General features: G+C 38.5%; 1 protein-coding gene across 1 annotated transcript; it reads left to right on the top strand.

The window, feature by feature from the left end:
• The first annotated feature begins 8,853 nt into the window (after positions 1 to 8,853).
• Positions 8,854 to 9,970, top strand: LOC131025846 (uncharacterized). Its single transcript, XM_057955631.1, has 3 exons — positions 8,854 to 8,871; positions 9,255 to 9,359; positions 9,458 to 9,970. Exons 1-3 carry the CDS (start codon positions 8,854 to 8,856, stop codon positions 9,968 to 9,970), a joined length of 636 nt encoding a protein of 211 aa, XP_057811614.1.
• Positions 9,971 to 20,330: the final 10,360 nt, after the last annotated feature.

The raw sequence follows: 20,330 nt of genomic DNA, 5'->3' as shown, positions 1-20,330 counted from the left end.
GAAGTGGGGAGAAGAAGTGAAGGAAATGCATGGCGAGGCTTTGATGAAAGAAGTATATCAAAATGCGCCTCGTCATACATGGGGGAAGGAGGAGGTGAAGATGAGAAATCGAATCAGTGGTAGTCGTGAGGACTAGCACTGTCGATATTGCGCCGGATGGCAGTGAGCTCCTGCTCATTGCTGTTGCACCACATCGAAGCTTCACCAAAAGGTGAGAGGCTTTCTTGAGAGCCAGGTGAAGTCTGTCTTCTTCAGACAGGTACTTCCAGCCGATGTGCCGGGCATGAGGATGGAAGACACTCGATTCGCTGGATACAAGTGAGGGTAGAGCAAACTTTGACGTCGGAGAGACGTTGAGATCCAATAGAAGGGTCCGGTGAAGACCAGGTATGTGAGCGTCATTCTTCCACTCCATGACTTTGCAGTCATAGATTTCTCCTTTCGTCGGAACAATTTTTCTCTGCAACTTTGGAAATATAGAAATTTTTTCTCACAGTGAAGGCTGTGGAGAGTTGTTAGTTGATGCAGAAAAATTGAGAAGACAACATGGTATAAATAGACAAGAAGTGAACCATGTAAGAAGATGAAAAGGTTTTTCGAAAACTGTGCTTAAAATGCATTTGAAGAAAAAAAAAATTTGCGTCCGCCGTCACTGCGAAGGACTGCGTCTTCAAAAAGTTGAAAGGCATCATTGCATTCTGTCATGTCAATGAGCTTCTCAAGAAATTTTATTGCAGAGACAAAAAGGTTGGAAAGATTTTTGGTAAAAGATCGGGACAAGTTCAATCAAAACAGATTTTCCCTTTTAAAAATTCTTGTCCTTCTCGGATATTCCATTTTCCAACAATCAGTTAAAAGTTTTGAAAGTAACTGATCAGTTAGAGAAAAGTTTTTGAACTAAGAACACAAAACTCTAAACTGAAATAACTGATTTTAAAAAGTAAGCTTTTTAAAATACTTACTGATCAACTGAACATTGTAGTTAGTTGATACCACTTGATCCTGGTTGATTCATCAGGATGTCTTCTTCTTCAGATGAGCTTTCGGACTTCATTACTTTCCACGTTGGCGATCGTAGAATCAGCAGTTGGTTGACCACAGTCAACATGACTGTTTGAGTAAGTCTTCAAACACAGCATCACTCTTCAGGGTTGATGAGGCCGATCTTTCCACATAGATCAATGAACCTCTCTTCTGGAAGAGCCTTGGTCAGCAGGTCCGCTCTCTGAACAGCAGTGGGAATCCATTCCACAGAGATATTCTTCTTTTCGACATGATCTCGGATAAAGTGATGTCGAATAGCAATATGCTTCACTCTTGTGTGATGAACTGGATTCTGGGAGATTGCAATAGCATTGGAGCTGTCGCAATAGATAGGAACTTCCTTTTCGTCAATCCCATAGTCCTTTAGTTGATGGACTAACCACAGGATTTGTGAGCAGCAGCTTCCGGCAGCAACATATTCAGCTTCAGTTGTAGAGGTGGCGACTGAAGTCTGCTTCTTTGAAAACCATGAAATGAGCTTGTTGCCTAGGAATTGACATGTTCCGGAGGTTGATTTGCGATCAAGCTTGCATCCACCGAAGTCTGAATCTGAATATCCGGTGAGCTTGATGTCGTCGTCTGCTGGATACCACAATCCTAAATTGGGCGTGCCTTTGAGATATCTCAGAATCCGTTTTGCTGCATCCAAATGAGCTTCCTTTGGATCTGATTGATATCTTGCACATACCCCGACTGCAAATGCGATGTCTGGTCTGCTCGCAGTTAAATACAACAAAGATCCAATGATTTCTCTGTACTTCGTCGAAGAGACAGATTTTCCTTCTGAACCTGGATCAACTTTCCAGTTTGTGTTCATTGGGATCTTGACTGACTTCATGTGCTGAATACCAAACTTGGCTATCAGTTCCTTGGCATACTTGGACTGACTGATCAGTATCCCTTCGTTGGTCTGCTTGACTTGTAATCCGAGAAAGAAATTCATTTCTCCCATCATGGACATTTGGAACTTGTTGGTCATGATGTCAGCAAACTTCTTGCACATGTGTTCGGATTTGGATCCGAAGATTATGTCATCGACATAAATCTGAACAAGCAAGAGATCTTCTCCTTATGTGAGAGTGAACAGAGTTCTGTCCACAGATCCTTTCTTGAAACCTTGTTCAACAAGATACTCCGAGAGAGTATCATACCACGCTCTTGGTGCTTGCTTCAATCCATAGAGCGCTTTCTTCATCTTGTACACCTTTTCTGGTCCAGCAACCTCAAACCCTGGAGGTTGTTCTACATAGACTTCATCTGTGAGCACTCCATTGAGAAATGCACACTTGACATCCATTTGGTGTACCTTGAAACCTTTGTGAGCTGCAAAAGCTAAGAAGAGTCTGACTGCTTCCAATCTGGCAACTGGAGCGAACGTCTCGTCGTAGTCGATTCCTTCTTCTTGACTGTATCCTTTAGCCACAAGCCTTGCTTTATTTCTCACAACGTTTCCTTTTTCGTCTTCCTTGTTCTTGAAAATCTATTTCAAGCCAATCACCTTTGCATCGTCTGGTCGATCCACAAGCTCCCAAACTGAATTCCGGTTGAATTCATTTAGTTCTTCTAGCATTGCGATGACCCAATGAGTAGACTTCAGAGCTTCTTCAATATCCTTGGGCTCTGTAGATGATAAGAAATAGCTGAATATCTTATCTTCGTTGATGCAGTTCTGGTTAATGTCGAAGACGAGGTTGCACATTGATCTCTGAGTCTTGACGCCATCTGATGGTTCTCCAATGATGTTCTCCTTTGAGTGGAGTTCAAACCATCTTCGATACTTCTTGATCTCTTCTGGAGATGGTGGGGCTTCTTCGGTCAGAATAGTTCTGAGGTGTTGAGCACCTTCTGGAACAGGGGAGAGTTGAGCTGGATCTGCTTCACCACGTTCAACTCGATCTTCAGCAACTGGAGTTCCCCCTTGACTGTTGCCGTCTGCATTGGCTCCAGTCTGAACTTAAGACCTTTGGATGATCTTCTGATACTGAAGCATCTCAGTATCTTCATCTTTGCCTGGTCCCCACACCAAGATAGTAGAGGGCTCGGTGTTGTGGATTTCAGCTCTGGAACCTTCAGTGTTCTGAACACACTTTTCAGCTTCTTGTTCCCTGAAACCATCTCTATACTCATCAAAGATCACATGAGGTGTTTCTTCAACACAAAGAGTTTGAGAATTAAACACTCGATAGGCTTTGCTTGAACGTTCTGTTCCAGAGTATCCAAGGAAGACTCCTGGATCAGCCTTGCTATCGAAAGTGTTCAACCTCTTCTTATCATTGATGTGGATGAAACATTTAGAATCGAAAGCATGAAAGTAGGCAATCGAAGGCTTTCTGTTCTTCCATAGCTCGTATGGAGTTTTTCCATGTCTCTGAGTGAGGAAGGAGCGATTCTGTGTGTAGCATGCGTTGTTGACTGCTTCGGCCCAAAACTTCAAGGGGAGTTTTGATTCGGCTAGCATCGTCCTTGCTGCTTCCTTCAAAGACCGATTTCTTCTTTCTGCAACTCCGTTCTGCTGTGGAGTTCTTGCTGCAGAAGTTTGATGACTGATTCCTTGTTCATCACAATACTGACGAATGACAGTATTGAGGAACTCAGTCCCACGATCTGATCTGATGCTGATGATGTTGACTTCCTTTTCAACGCTCAGTCTTCTCAGCAGCTTTGGCAGTTCCTCCAGCGTCTCTTTCTTCTTGAAGAGAAAGATAACCCAAGTATATCGTGAATAATCATCCACAACTACTATGGTGTACTTCCTACCATTGTAGCTTCTTGGAGTGATCGGGCCAAACAGATCCATGTGAAGTAGATGCAGAACCCTTTCAGAGGAGTGTCCTGACTTTGACTTGAATGACATCCATGTCTGCTTTCCTCTTTGGCATGCTTCACATTCTTGCTTCTTCTGGAACACAATAGAAGGAAGGCCTTCTACCAGTTGATGTTTAGCAAGCTTGTTGATCGTCTTGAAGTTGAGATGGTTGAGTCTCTTGTGCCACAGCCAGTTGAGCTCCGAGCTGCTCTTGTTGATGAGGCATGTTTCTGGAGGGCTGTCTTCCCAAGAAACGACGTAGAGACTCCCTTGTCTGAATCCTTTCACAACCACCTTCTTTTGATTGTTTCTAACAGTGAATTCATCTTTCTTGATTTTCACTGTGAAACCGCTGTCACAAAATTGACTCACAGACAACAGATTATGTTTAAGACCAGAAACAAAGCTAACATTACTGATACTGGCATTACCCATGTTGAGCACACCGTAGCCTTTTATTTCTCCGATTGAGTTATCTCCGAATGCAACTTTGGATCCAGCTTTCTCAACGTACTGAGACAGATATTCTTTGTAGCCCGTCATGTGCTTCGAGCAGCCACTATCCAGATACCACGTTCTGATTGAAGCCTTAACCTCTTCCTTCTTTTTGTGTTTCCTGACATTAACCTGCAAGGAAGAGTAGCTTCAGGCACCCAATCAAGCTTTGGGTCCTTCGATGTTAGCTCGAGTTCCCTTTGGAACCCATTTCTGCTTCAGAATTGGTCTGGTTGGTCTCTTGCGCTTTGTTGATTGTCTGATTGACGTCGTTGGCACTTCAGTTGGCACATGAGCATTCTTCTGTTGAGAAATCCTTTTGAAGGCCTCACTCTTGTAGTAGTTCTGTCTGATGAGTGGTTGAGGTCTTCTTTGCTCGGCGAAGTATCTTTCCTGAGATACTCGAGTCTTTGCAGACTTATGGAGACTTGACTGATGTCCAGATGCTTGTTGTCGTGGATGTCTCTTGGCTCGTCTGGACTCAGCATTTCTTGGTCTCCATGGATGTTGTTCCTTCTGAAACTGAATTGATGTCAGTTTCTGGCTGATGTGGCCTTTCTTCCCCCTGGATTGGTGAGGAAGATTCTTCTTGATTCCTGATGTTCCTTCCCCGATCTTTGACTGAAATCTGCTTTCCAGTCTTCTCAGTAAGATGATCTGGTTGGGGGCCTCCTTTGCTCGTCTATAGCTCCGTGGAGGTGGAACATTTGATCTAGCCATCAGTCTGCGCTTGCGAACTTCATCCATATCATGATCTCTTGATTATTCTGAAGTTGTGATTTCAGAAGGATCGTCCTTTGAAATGATCATGATCTTCTTTCCTTTGTCAGCTGCAACCTTTCCTAATGCTTTTAACAAGGCCTTTCGATGGAAAGTTGCTCATCATGGGTGACTGCATCATGCAGTTCTTGACTGTTTCTTCCAGCTTGTGATTGAGCCTCTTGATCTCATGAGATGCTTTCTCACATTCTGAGTTGGAGTTTCTGAGCTTTTCTTCCAGTCGGCTGTTCTCCATGATTAGCTGATCAAGACAAGTTTCATCCGCAAAGTAGATGATTGTCTGATTCTTAGCTCGTTCATCATTGATCTCCTTGTCCAATTTCTGATTCTACTTGAGGAGATATTCGAACATTTTCCTCAACTGACAGTGATCAGTCATGAGCTGATCAAACTCGTCAGTTTCATAGGATGAGCTATCTCCAGATTCTGAGTGGTCTCCTGAAAGCATCAGGAAGTTATCAGTATAAGGAGTTTTCGAGTGAGAGATTACCTCTGAGCCATTCATTCCATTGTTGTAGCTGTTGTCAGCCACGCTTTCTGATTAATTGGCCATCAGGGCTCGGCTCTCATCGTCTGAGCTGGAACTGTCGAAGTCGGATGATTCTGATGTGTCTTTGGAAGAATCAGCATCGTCAGCAACCATCGCTTTCTTCTTCGAAAAGCTGCGATCTTTCTTAGCTCTCAGTTCTCTGCGCTTACCTTGAGACAGATCAGGGCATTCATGTCGAAAGTGCCCTTTCTTTCTACATCCAAAGCATTCCATGTCTTTGATGTCGTAAGCGGCTGACTTCCTTTCTCTGCTTCGATCTGTGGAATGTCTGGAGTTGCTTTCTCTTTCCTATCCTTTGTAGTACTATTTGTGGAACCTTCTGTACTTCCGGAACTTGGACTCCATCTTGTTGAATCTTTCAGTCAACAAAGCATATTGACTAAAGAAGTCCTCTGGGTTGAGTTCCGTTGGTTCCTTGATCTGCTTCTTACCTTCTCTTGTTGAGGCCTTCAGTGCAACTCCTCTTGAGGTTGATGGACCATCTTCATCTGATCCTCCACGTGGCAGTGCTCGAAGAATCTTCAGGTTGATTTCTCGTTGAGTGTATTTGTCTTTGGAAATGGATTGAACTTTATTCAAAATTTGGTTGAATCTAAGTTCCATTTCCTCGACAGATTCATTCTTGAGCATGAGGAAGGAGTCGAACTTCTGGCAAGCTATGGATAGCTTATTCTCCTTGATTTCCTCGGAACCTACGCACATTCTTTCCAGAATGTCCCACATCTCCTTTGCAGTTCCGCACTTGATGATCTTCATGACATGCTTGTCGGGAACGGTGCCGGAGATGATGCTTTTGGCGAGGTTGTCTAGCTCATCTTGTTTCCTTTCTTCTGTGGTGAAGTCTGCTTTTTGCTTGGGCTAGACCTCATCGTAAGGATCTTGTTGTGGATCAACATGAACCCTTTTGACAGTTTCGGTGATGGTGATTGGTCCACTGGTGATGACTTCCCACATTCCGCAATGTTGGGCGGTGAGGAAGCTTTCAAGCCGAAACTTCCATATGTCGTATTTTTCAATACTAAACATAGGTAGAGAAGATAATCTGCTGTGGTTAGTTTCCATCAAAAAAGAGAGAACAGATAACAGCAGATAGAACAGATAGCAAGCACAAAAAGAAAGAGAGAACTTTTTCGAGACCTTTAAGAAAAATGATCTAGTTCAATTAGAACCTAGTCAGATACAGGTAGTTCTTGCGAACAACCTGCTCTGATACCAATTAGGTCCTGAGGGTCTCGAATAGGTGTATGGGGGGGAATACACCTATAGGCTATTTTTAAATTAATCTAGTGACCTCAATCAGAGGGATCTCAGTCAGAGATCAAAGCGAAACTTTGCATGCAAACAAGGACTCCTATTTTACTGAAATCAGTTTTGACCAACAGGGTTGACGACTGATACTGAAAGCTCTTCAGTAAAGAGTTATCAGTTAAGTTGCTGAAACTTAACTGATGCAAGTAAGGGCTTCAGTCGTGTTTGCTAAAACAGAGATGATATCACTCTTTCTGACTATCAGAGGATAGTTCAGTCAGACCGATATCATACGCAGCGAAAATTAAACTTAGTTTCGTAATAGCCTCAGTGGAGCAAGTTGTTGGTTAAGGTTTCTCTTTGCTGTTAGTCAGTGTTCAGTTTTATCAAACGAAATAGCACAAGTAAGAATGTAAAACTGAAAGCTGTAAACAACACAGATACTTTTACGTGGTTCGGAAAAACCCTTTCCTACATCCACGGTTGGTTGATCAGACCAACAATCCACTCCGCAAGTGGTTAACAGGTGCACTGCAAACCGAACCGTGTGCTTGCCGGGTGCACACAACCGTACACTGAAGAAAACCCTTCTCCAGTACCCACGCTTCACTCACGTAGGATTTCCCTTGCTTAACACAACCCGTGCTAAGACTCTCAGAGTCAGAAAACCCTTCTGACCTCCGAATCACTCAAAACACTCTTATGGGGGGAGGTTTGAACGAGTGCCAACTATACTTACAAAGAACGAGTTCTTTGAAGCAAGTTTGACCTTTGGCTTCTGGGTAAACAGATATATGCCTAGGGTCTAAGAGAATGTATGTAATCAGCAGTGACTGATTCTGGCTTTGGAATTCTCTTCTTCGATTCAAGCTTTGGGGAGTTTAAGCTTAAGGCTGAGTAGCAATTTCGACAGAGCTTCAGCTTATGTTGTTGAATTGGTGAAGGTTGAAGTGATCCTCGAGCGCTATTTGTAGGAGAACTCTTGAATAGATCCGTTGGCATAAATCGTCCTCAAGATTTCTTCCGTTGGAGAGCAATTCGAATTTGGGCTGAGGCTTCAATCTTCGAGGTTCCTTGTCTGGGTGGAAACGGCTCTCTTTGATGGACAGGAGATGTGACGTCTCTGAAAAGTAACCACCAGATAGGAATGACCTCTGCAGAGATAAGGATATCCTGAGATCTCTGCATTTAATGCGGCTGTACTTGTGCGTACGTCCTCTGAACATTGGAAGATCAGTCCTAGGAGGAATGTTCAACTAATACTTGACTTTAGTATCAGTCCTTTGCGCGCATTAATTAATCAGTCTTCAACTGATACTTCAGTTGGTATCTGCAGTCTTCAGTCCTTCGTTCTTCAGTCTTCAGTCTTCGACACCGCAAGCTATACTAGAAACGAACTCTAACACTTGAGTTCAAAACGATTCTAGTCTATTACAGTTAAGTCCTATGAATTTTGGTATCATCAAAACAAGGGTTAGGATATTCCACAAGGTTCCCAACAATAGGAAACGCTTACAGACAACACATTCAATTCAAAAAACTCCTACCAACTCAAGAGTTGTTTGCATTCAATACAAAAAAAAAGTCTTCAATTTTAGATGAAACAGGAACATCTCTTGTCTTCAAAATGTTGGCAGCCCACATGAAGCTCACCATGGATCAAAAAAATCCCCTTGCTCAATGGTTAATGAAAGAACAACAACCAAATGGACGGATTAGACGAGGGGCTCACATAGAAGTTGCAGAGAATTATGGAGTATCAAAGAGAACAATTAGAAGCATCCAACATGAAATTTGCATTTAACAACAGCAGGGTATTCCAGTCCATTTCTTGAATAAAAGGCAAGGAATCACACACAAAGATAAACTGAAAATCGATGAAGAGAAGGTGAGAAACTTATCTGTGCTTGAAAGATCAACCATAAGGAAAATGGCACCGAAATTACAGGTTAGTAAATCAATTGTTGGCAGATGGATTAAGGAAATATGGCTCAAACCTCACACAAATGCAATCAAACCATCACTTTCTGAGGCAAACAAGTTATCCAGGATGAGATTTGCATTGACACTTAGCATTTGAAGGTGAATCAATTAAATTTCAGCCCACGAAAAATGTTATACACATTGATGAGAAATGGTTTTTCATGACCAAGACCAACGACTGATACTACTTGTTACCAGATGAGATTGAACCACATAGGTCATGTCAATCCAAGAGGTTCATAACAAAGGTTATGTTTATGTCAGTGGTTGGAAGACCACGCACACTTCTCAAGTGAAGGGGAAGTGTTATTTGATAGGAAATATGGAATCTTCCCCTTCAATGTACAGGAACCAGCCAAAAGAAACTCAAAAAACAGAACCAAGGGGACTTTGGAAACAAAACCCATCCAGTCAATCACTAAAGAGGTGATTAAGGAGTGCATAATATCACAGGTATCCAACAACATTCAGTTTTCAGTTTGCACTAACTTATACTCAGATTTTTTTATGCATGATATCAGAAATTAGTTTCATCACTTAGCTATTAACAGGTCATCCCATCTATCAAAGCTAAATGGTCAAATACAGAGCCCAAGGACATTATTATACAGCAAGACAATGCTAGACCACATATTCTTCAAAATGACCATGAATTTGCAGCAGCAGCTAACACAGATGGGTTCAACATGACACTCATTTGTCAACCTCCAAACTTTCCTGACACAAATGTGAATGACTTAGGCTTTTTCAGAGCTATTCATAGCCTACAAGATGATAAAACAGCAAAGACATTGGATGAACTACTAGCAAATAAGATGAGCTCATTTGAAGAACTGACACCACAAACTCTTAACAATGTGTTCTTAACTTTTCAAGGTTGTTACTCAGAAATGCTCAAGGTGAAAAGAGGAAATGACTACAAGATACCACATATGAACATGGGCAGACTCCAAAGGATGGGGGAACTACCAGAGTCCATTGAAGTGGACCCACAGCTTGTGAGAGACAGTTTGGAGTATGTAACTATGGCAGAAAATGATGCAGGTTATGCTATGAGCCTATGACCTAACCCCACTTAAGGTTCATTTTGATATGTTAAGAATGTTAGAAACAACACAAACCACACTTTTGTTTCAAGTACTAGTTCAAATAGGTTTAATTTCTTTTTGGTGTGTCATTAAACCTATACATGAACTAGTAGATACCACTTCTATTTAGGGGTTGCTATAAATGTAGTGTTCAATTAAAATCTCAGAATCTGTTTCATCATAGACCACAACACAACTTAATTACAGCATCCAACCCAACAAGAGTAGTATCTGTTTCATTGACACTCCATAATTAATCACACACAACACATCATAGGTCACGGACCTCAGCAAAGGTATAGGAAACAACATTCAATGTATTCATCACATAGCACATAGCGCAACATCCAACCCAACAAGAGTAGTATATGTTTCATTGACACTCCATAATTAATCACACACAACACATCATAGGTCATAGACCTCAGCAAAGGTATAACAAACAACATTCAATGTATTCATCACATAGCACATAGCGCAACATCCAACCCAACAAGAGTAGTATCTGTTTCATTGACTCAGAATTAATCACACACAACACATCATAGGTCACAGACCTCAGCAAAGGTAGAAATAACAGCCCACAAAGGTCACAGACCTCAAACAATGGATCTTATAAACCACAGCAAAGGTAAATCATCACAGACAACACACAATGCAAGAATTAGGTTTTACTTTACTCAGATCTCATCAAAGGTAACTTCATTCAGATCTCACCAATTTACTCATCGAAGAGTAATTTTATCATATCACGAGGAGATGCCCATGGACCGCAAGTCACCACTTCTTCCCCTCTTAGATCATCCCAAGCAGATTGAGGATGGTCGAAAGCTAAAGGCCACGGTGGGCGCACTCCACCGTTGGACAACACCATAAAATGAGATGGCTGGAAATCACCCCATCGACGCAGAGAAGGAGCAACCGACGGTACAATAAGAGCGGCCGGTGGTGGGGCTTCCAAAGCCGCCACAGGGCGAGCAGCTTCATCGGCCGATTCGATTTGTGTCTCGGGGACTATTGTGTTCTCCGCGCAAAATTGGGAGCGTAGTCGCCGCTTAGGTTGTACCCAACGCAGAGATGGACCAATCGGCGGTGGAAAGCCCCAACCCGCGGCGGTGGTTGCGCCACCTCTTCCAAATTCTCTTTGTGCCTCGGGAACGACAGTGTCCTCATCGCACAAATCGAATTGTGTCTCGGGGATAATAGTCTCCTCTTCACTTCCTATGGGAGATTCATCCATAGATCTCGAATTTGGGGAGAACATGAAGAGAGGAAGAAGAGAGAAGAAGAGAGGTAGGGTATGGGATGAACGGCACATTTGAGAAGTAGGAGACTAGGGGTTTGTTCTATTTACAGATTCATGAATTTAATGTTTTAATTAGAGTTGTTAGGTTAATCGAATTAGAAGTTTAATTAAGTTAGTAATTAGTGTTTTCAGAATTTAAAATGGTGGGTCACAGTGTTGGATTTGTATACTGAAAGCAAGAACTTTTATGCTTGTATACAATGCATGATTCCTGAGTTCACTACCTAATCTCCTATCTGAATTGTTCATAATTACATATGTATATCCAATTATCTCTATATAAGTATATTATATGGTATGCTGTAGATCACAGAACACCATATATTTGGAATAACCTTATGAGATATAAAATTGATCACAACCGAGATGACTCTAGGACGAGTTGTTGGTTTAGGCTGCAGTATAGATGGAAATAGTTTGTCTTGGCTACTTGTCTATACTGGTGCGTGTAAACGTATTGATAGGATCACATTGACATGTATTCTTCTGTCTGACCTAAGTGAAGAATTAAGATCTCGGTGACTTAATGAGACCTAAATCCTAATAAGATTTCAGGTGTATATATAAATTTGTGTATCACTTTGACTTACTATGGGTGAGAGTTACATATTAACTTGAGTACTATGTATCTTGGGTATAACAACTTATATATGACATTTGGTAATCTGTATTAGATCACCGTATTCGGTATAGGATGATAACATCCCCTTAAGGAGCTCAAAAGGTTTATTGCACTAAACTCTGCAGGTTGATTAAGTTCAGGTGCAATAATAAAGTTGAGTGGTACTACTTAATAATTAATAAGAAATTAATTAATATAAGCTCTCAGAAGCTTTAATTAATTAATGGATGTTAGATATCTTAAATACGGGGGTTCGATAAGTCTAAATACAAGCCCCGACTCATCATCGACAATAAAGGTGTAAGTCAATATTGATTATCTAGTGGAATGAATTAATATTTATGAATTAATTATGATCTGGGCTGATCATAAGAATTAATTCATTTGAGGCCCATCTTTATTTCTTGTATTTGATCCCTGGGGTGACCCAAAGACTCCTGAGCCCAGTAGGAGAAAAATAACCTAACTCATAAGTCTGGCCCATATCCTGTATTTATAATTATAATTTATAAATACAATTCAGCTCTCAGAACAGAATAGACCAGACGTAATACGTAATTTCAGATTACAAAATTAAGTTTTCTGTGAGAGCTGAGCGGCGCCTATTGAGTGGGTGTTTTCTCCGGGGAATTCTTGAAGATCGTCGTCTATCCGACGTCGGGGATTGAGCGGGATACAGTCCAAAAGATTAGAGCTGGAGTCAGATTTTCGCAGGAAATTAAGTTCTGGCAGTCTCCGAAGAACGGCCATAACTTGCTCTACAGAACACCGATTAAGATCAAACAGATGGCCACGGAAAGCTCTCTCGAAAACGAAGAAGTCGTATTTCTGGGAAAAATACGATTGGAGAACATTTGAGGCTTCAAACGAAGGATTGAAGTTGGCTGACCTGTTCAGCGACAAATTGATGAATTCTTAGGAATTCTTCAGGTATTTCTGAACTCCTCGGTGCAGTATTAATAGGAGCATGCTAGGTTTAATCGATGTATGATGAATTAAGATAATCCAAGAGACGATCCTCGGGCAAATCGAGTATTAATTAAGTTTAATATTCCTACACATAGTTGGTTTTATTATAGATATGTTTTAAAAATAAGGGTAAAAGGGTAATTAATGTAGTCTAAAATGGAAAGAAAGAAAGAGGAAGTTATTTGAGGGACGTCCCAAAATGGAAAAAGAGGAAGTGATTTCAGGGACGGAGGGAGTATATTGTAATTAATTTTAATTATTTCAAATAGAATTACCCTCGGCTTTTAATACATTTATTTTACAAAAAACACAATCTCCCTATTATTTTCAGTTTCTCTATCCCTCCCTCTCTCTCTGAAAACCTACTTCCTTTGTCGCGCCGCCGAGCAGTTATCTTTCTCTCTCCATTTACAATATCATAGTATGTCGCCATCATCATCATTTTCTTCAAATATACTTCTGTTCGAGATCTACGAAATTTATAAGATGCAAATGCAGGTCTAAGAAGATTTGGAATGAATTGAACAAATTCGTACCCATATCTATCATATTAATTGACCAATGTGGCCATTAACACCACCCATAATAGGTGCACGTGCCCATAGCTTGATCTTCAGTGGCAAGCCCGTACTTGAACACATGATCAACATGCTGTCGCATAAGCTAAGGCCCCAAATTTTTGGGGGCCATTTATATATATATATATATATATATATATATATATATATATATATATAGGCTAAAGTTCAATGAAGAAGGCCTAAATGTAAGAAAGAAGAGAGAAGTAATCTAATCCGTTGATCTTATCTAATCTAACGGACATGATTTATTCACGCTATGTTCAACGAATTTTTTCGTTGAACATATGGGGGGTCGAAACCCAGAACCCCCAAAAATATTGTATATGTTCACGAATGTTCAACGAAAAAATCCGTTGAACATGGCGTGAATAAATCATGTCCGTTAGATTAGATAAGATCAACGGATGAGATTAATTCTCTCTTCTTTCTTACATTCAGGCCTTTTTCATTGAACCTAACCCTATATATAGGCTAAAAATATATATATATATATATATATATATATATAATTTATTTTTGCTTAACAACAAAATAGAATTCTAAAAACATATGCAGTGAACGAAAAGGCCTTCTAAAAAACAGTGAATGAAAAGTTCTTTTCTTCATTTAGATCACACCATTAGTGTTGAATTCTTAGTAACTTATCTTTTCTTCTCTTTTGATTGAAAACTCTTTTGAATAATTGGCTGAAAAAGTTTATATTAATATATTATTGTTGTCTCGTTAATATAAAAGAAAGAGTTAAGTATCAAATTCCCCCTATCGATGGTGTCCCTATCGCATACAGGACCTTATAGTTGGGGTAAGCGCTGTTTACTACCTCAACATGGCAATATCGAACCAAATCCCCCCTCCCCGTGTTTTAACACCGTTAAAATGCTTAAAACACAGTTAGAATTTTTTAAAATTTTTTTAATTAAGATGGGCCCCATATCTCTCTCTCCCTTACTGAAATCCGGCCGCCGCGACCCTCCTCTGATGAAGGGTCGTCTCTCTCACTCGACCTCTATTTTCCCTCTGAAACACACACAAAGACGATGACTCGGCAAATGCAGGCATCGACCTCCTCCTCTCCAGCGAGCCTACTGCCTCGCCATCCATCCCCATTTCTCGCCCCTCTCTCTCGCCTATCTCGAGTGACAGCATCGCCGCCTTTATCCCCCTAAACCTTAGATCCTCAAATCAAAACTCCACTCTCTTCGATCTCCGGCGATCGTGCCCATGTGCCGCCCTCGTTTGATGAAGGCTTCCGTCTTCACCATCTCTCTCACCTGGTCCGATCGACAGCAGGAAAGTTTCCACTAAACCTCTCTGTTCTTTCATCCCCTTTCTCAACTTCGGCGAAGCAGCAACGACGAGCCACCGCCTCCCTCTGATTCTCCAGCAACGACACAACCACTGGCCATGTCTCCGGTCCCAGCCGCCTCTAACAGCAACAAACCACCGCCTCCACCGGCCCTTTTTCTCCCTCTGACTTGGCTCTCACTCAAAAATAAAAATAAAAAATTTATTCTAACGTTGTTAACGTCCGTTAAGTGGCGCGGGGGGAGAGGGGAAATTTGGTGCGATTTTGACACGTTGAGATAGTAAACAACGCTTACCCTGACTATATAGGGTCCTGTACTCGATAAAGACGTCATCGATAAGGGTGAAATTGGTACTTAACCTAAAAGAAAACTATAGGGGTCAATTTTCTAATTTTCACTTAGGGCCTTGTAAGATACAAGACTGGCCCTGTTTATTGGCGAAAGATCCTCAATGGTATCCCATTAGTTATGGCATATAGATAGGATTCATGAGATTTTATTTTTTGTTGTTATTATTTTGTAAGATTTGTACTTGTATTAGTAGTTAAATTTGTTGTAAAATGGAAAAGATGAATAAAATGTTGTTTTTGACTTTGTGTTGTTTCGAATTAGTGTTATTCCGTGTTATTTCACATTTTTGTCGCGCAAGCACATGAGAAGAATGATACAAATATTACATTTCGCACCATTCATCCCAAGGTCTGTTCTTGCCAATTGTTGGAACAGACGATACAAAATGCCATATTCAAACCATTCGTCCTAGTTCCTGTTGTGCCAAATATTGAGATGAATGGTACGAAAGTACTATTTGCACTATTCCTGCTAATGTCTTTCGCACTTGTGTTGACATGAGTACGCCATTCCACACTTTGTACAATTCGTCTCAATATTTTTCATAATAAAAGTAGCACTTGATATTGGGACGAATGATACGAATATGTTTTTTTGTACTATTCATGCCAAGGACTTAACGTGACAGAGAATGAAAGAAATGATACGAATATGTTATTTTTGCACCAATATTCGTCCTAATGTCTTTCTCGCCAAGAGTTTGATACGAATGGTACTCTTATCCCATTTCATTACATTCGCGTCAAGGTCCGTCGTGCTAAGTGTTGGAACAAATGATTCAAAGTGCGAAATGCCCCACTCATGCCAACACTAGCGTCAAAGACTTTGGGACAAATGTTGCAAAATAACATATTCATATCATTCGTACCAAACACTTGGCGTGAAAGACATTAGGACGAATTGTTCGAATATGTCATTTCATACCATTCGTCCCACAAAAATGGCGTTATAAAAAATATTGTAACTGCAGTTTGTTCTAACAAATCCAACTATAATTGATGAACAAATTTAAATCAATATTTTATTCATTTTCTTCATTAATACAATTACAAATCATATAAGCAAATCAATGCGAAATCGTACAACTAACACAAAATCGAACTAAATTCCTGAATAACATATTCATTTTTCATCATTTCTTTCACTTTCTTGTATTGGATGAGCTGTGAGCGTCATGTGGGAGCTGTGGTGATGAATTGGGGAAGGTTGAAGACTATATTATTTTCTTTCTCACCCCAATCATGCGCACTTGGCACATATGAATTGAATTCGTCTATGGAATGAAATTGTTTTTCTTTTTCGTTCCACTCGTTCCTCGCATATATAATTCAGATCTCAGGGAATGGCACGAAGTGAACCATTAGCACCATTTGTATCAATCATTGTCCCGATAAATCTTGATACGAACGACATCGATCAGAGAGAGAGAGAGAGAGGTGGAGGCGTGGCGGTGAAATTAAGGTTTCAAAGAAAGAGGGAAGGAGTACAAAAGTAATAAAAAGAGACAGGATTTTTTGGTACGTAAGAGAGAGAATGAGTGATAGTAATTTTATCCAAAACACTTAGTTTATTAGCTATAATTTATTGAAATTATGTTTAAAAACAAATATCGATAAAACCCTCCTCTCAATTAATTAATGAATTAATATATTATATATTGAGCCTTTTAAATTTTATTCAAGCATGTATTCATAATGGTGATAATAATTATTTATTCGTGTTGGGTGAGTAATCATAACGAAGTATGATTGAGAAAATGAGTGATCACGAGAAAGGAAATTGCCGCTTTAAAAAAGAAAAAAGAAAAAAGAAATTGCAATGCATGATTCCGCCAGGTGAGCCACCACAATATGTTTTATTCATTAAGATGACGATTTTAATAAATGATCCATAACAAAAGGAGGAGAAATAAGAATTTCTTTATAAAGCCAAAAGTAATTAACTTTTTGTAGGGTAACCTAACTAAATTTATATTTATGGTAATCGTTAAATTTACATGAATCTGATGGCATATCAATTAATGTTAATGGGTAAAAATGCACATATTTATAATTTCTCATTAAAAATATCTACTTTTATATATAAAATAAAAATTGATTCTATGCCCAATTAAAATGAAGAGTCGAAATTGTTCTTGGATGTTGATAAATTTACTTCATTTTTTTGTGTAAAGTCTTACACTTTTCTGATACAAGTACAAATGTGTAAGAAAAGCATAAGAAAAAATTGTCTGTTGTCGAAAAAGTAGGTAGCGACAACCTCCTTTTCCGATCAACAAGCTACTTTTTTTATTGAAATTTTTAATTTGCTACAGGAAAAAGTAGGTTGCCGACCAGAAAAATAGGGTGGCAACCTCCGAGCGACAACAGATTATTTTTATCTTACAAGTACATTAATTAAGATATTAATAATAATTTAATCAATTTGAGCATAAACACAAATTTTTTATAAAAATAAGCATTTTTTATTATAATTTAATAAAAATGGACATTCTAAATTTTCACCCTATCAATTATGCTCTAGTTTCTTAGGTGTATTTGGGTGCTCCAAATATGTGCAAGTACAAATCCATCATTTCAAACAAAAAAAGACAAATAAAAGATGTTAAATCAATCATCACTACTTATCATTATATTTCTGTATCGTTGGTACGCACTATTTAAATCCACGTTCATATGCAACAAATTATAATCTACCCAAAACGTATAAATTGCAATTGAAAAATCATGTACAAATCACTAGGTAAAGTCACATTCATATGTAATCATTTGCAAACTATACAAAATGTATTAATGACTACTTAAAAATATGGGATTATGGCAACAAAATACGCGAACTTTAAAAAAAATTATAATTTTCACTTGAACTTTTAATTAAATCAAAAAATACATAAATTTAAATTTTTATTGTAATTTTCACCTGAGTTTGACTTTGGACGAAATTAGAGCTTAGTTGACATTTGAAAGTTCACCTGATGTTAGTCTAGTTTTTTATGACGAGAATTATTTAGAAGCTCGAAGATCTAAGAAGACAAAAATGAATATATTTGACTTAATTTCGACTGCTAACTAAGCTTTAATATCGTCGAAAGTCAAACTTAGATGAAAATTACAATAAAAATGTAAATTCGTGTATTTTTTGGCTTAATTGAAAATTCGAATGAATATTGTAATTTTTTCCAAAATTCGTGTATTTTGTGGTGAACGCCTTTAAAAATCAGGTATTAACCCGTAAGATTGATAAATCACACTTAAAATAAGATGTGACATGTTCAAATATAGAAATTAGATATGGCTATATGGACGGGTCGAATTGGCCCGACCCAATTCTACGGGCTTAAATATTGGGTGGGTTGGACCAATCGAGCCGGTTCATACAGTATATTAGGCTATAAATTTTATAATTGTAATTAAAATTAGAATAGATTTTGAAGATAGCCACTTTGAAATAATAATATAAATATTGTTTATTAAGATAAAAAATTTAAAAATTGGCCACACTTGCCATTTTACCATTCACATAAAAAACTTCAAATTTATTTACGAATTCACAATAAAATTGAATTCATAACTAACACTAATTTTAGTTATGAATTCAAGCTTTAAAACTCGAATTTACAACTAAATAGCTAGTGTTGGTTTTGAATTCGAATTTTAAAGTTCGAATTAACAACTATAAGTAGTGTTAGTGGCTAACTCCAGTTTTGAAGCTTGAATTCACAACTAGAAATATTGTTAGTCGTGAATACAAGGTTTAAAACTCAAATTCACGACTAGCATTATTTTTAGTTGTGAATTCAAACTTTAAAACTCAAATTCACGACTACCACTATTTCTAACTATGAATTCAAACTTTAAAATTAGAATTCACAACCAACACTAACAATTAAGTTGTGAATTCATCAAAATGATTATGAATTTTAATTTTAAAACTCGAATTCACAACCAAGACTACACTCACCCTTCACCTAGCATATACACACAATGTATCATATCCTATTTTTCTTCATCTACAACACAATCTCATATGCAACAGCAGCATCAGTAGGTACGCCTCAAATTTCTCAAAAAAATTGTATATAACTTGATCAACATCATTTATTTCCTAACACCAACACACATGTTCATTTATTTTCCAATAGATTTTCTAAAAAAGCTGGATTTCAAAATCCCTCCCGCCAACGTAACAGCAAATGCCACCGAAGAAAACTCTATTCTCGGTTGGTCACTCAACGACACACGGTCTGGTTCGTGGCTTCCGACAACAGTTCCTTGTTTCCCGACAGCGGGGGCCACGCCATGCAGTTAGGCCAAAACGGGAAGATCAGTCTTTTAAGTTTTGAGATTTCTGGAATTGAGCGAATTGAAAGAGAGATTGAATGAGAGTTGAGAGAGATATATGAGAAGAGAGAGAGGTGGTAGAAAAAAATGGCTAATTTTTAAGTTTTTTTTTTTTTTTAAGAAAAATTTGTTATTATCCAAATAAAGGAAAAATACACTCACACTCTAGCTCTTTAGATGAATCGAACCCCCGAAATATTTATTGAAGGAGAACCCTCTTACGATGCGCTTCATCGTCTAATTTTTAATCAAGTTTTGAATGAGTAAATTTGTATTTTTGCACAAAAATTGGCTAATTGCTTAAAAAAATTATTTGATAAGCTAATTTTTAAATTACTATAAGAAAAAGAACAATTTCATATATAAACTCTTAAAATTACATTACACGAAATACATAATTAAAAATCTAAATACATATTAATTCAAACTAATAGTATAACTTAATCTTCAATGATTGATCATGTATTGCTGGAAATAATTAAATTTACCTAATAAAACTAGAAAGCAATAAAATACATAATTTAAAAGAAATGAACAATATATATTTGAAAGTGCATTGGCCCTCTAAAAAGAATAAATAAGTTGGCTTTCAAAATTGAAAATTGGTTCCAACTTCGAACTTTCATAATTCTTGATTTAAGGTGTACGTAAAAGTTATGTTTCAATTTTTAATCCAACCTTTGCAGCTACTAATGAAGGCATCTTAGTGACAATAAGTATAAATATGTGAAAATTTTAAAGGTGGTGATTTTTTTTTTATTAAAAAAGAAATTTATTAAAGAAGAAGAGAAAAAACCTAAACCCTTGAAAGCACAGAGAGCAGACTAAGGGCCGAGCCTCGTTAAAACCTCAGCGAGAGG

The sequence above is a fragment of the Salvia miltiorrhiza genome, chromosome 5 (assembly GCF_028751815.1).
Source record: "Salvia miltiorrhiza cultivar Shanhuang (shh) chromosome 5, IMPLAD_Smil_shh, whole genome shotgun sequence".
Taxonomy (NCBI): domain Eukaryota; kingdom Viridiplantae; phylum Streptophyta; class Magnoliopsida; order Lamiales; family Lamiaceae; genus Salvia; species Salvia miltiorrhiza.
The sequence above is the reverse complement of the archived record's forward strand: the minus strand, read 5'-3'. Positions and strand labels throughout refer to the sequence as shown.

Coding starts and splice junctions, on each gene's coding strand:
- LOC131025846 (XM_057955631.1), top strand. Junction 9,360..9,457: donor AGGAGTGCATAATATCACAG/GTATCCAACAAC, acceptor AGCTATTAACAG/GTCATCCCATCTATCAAAGC.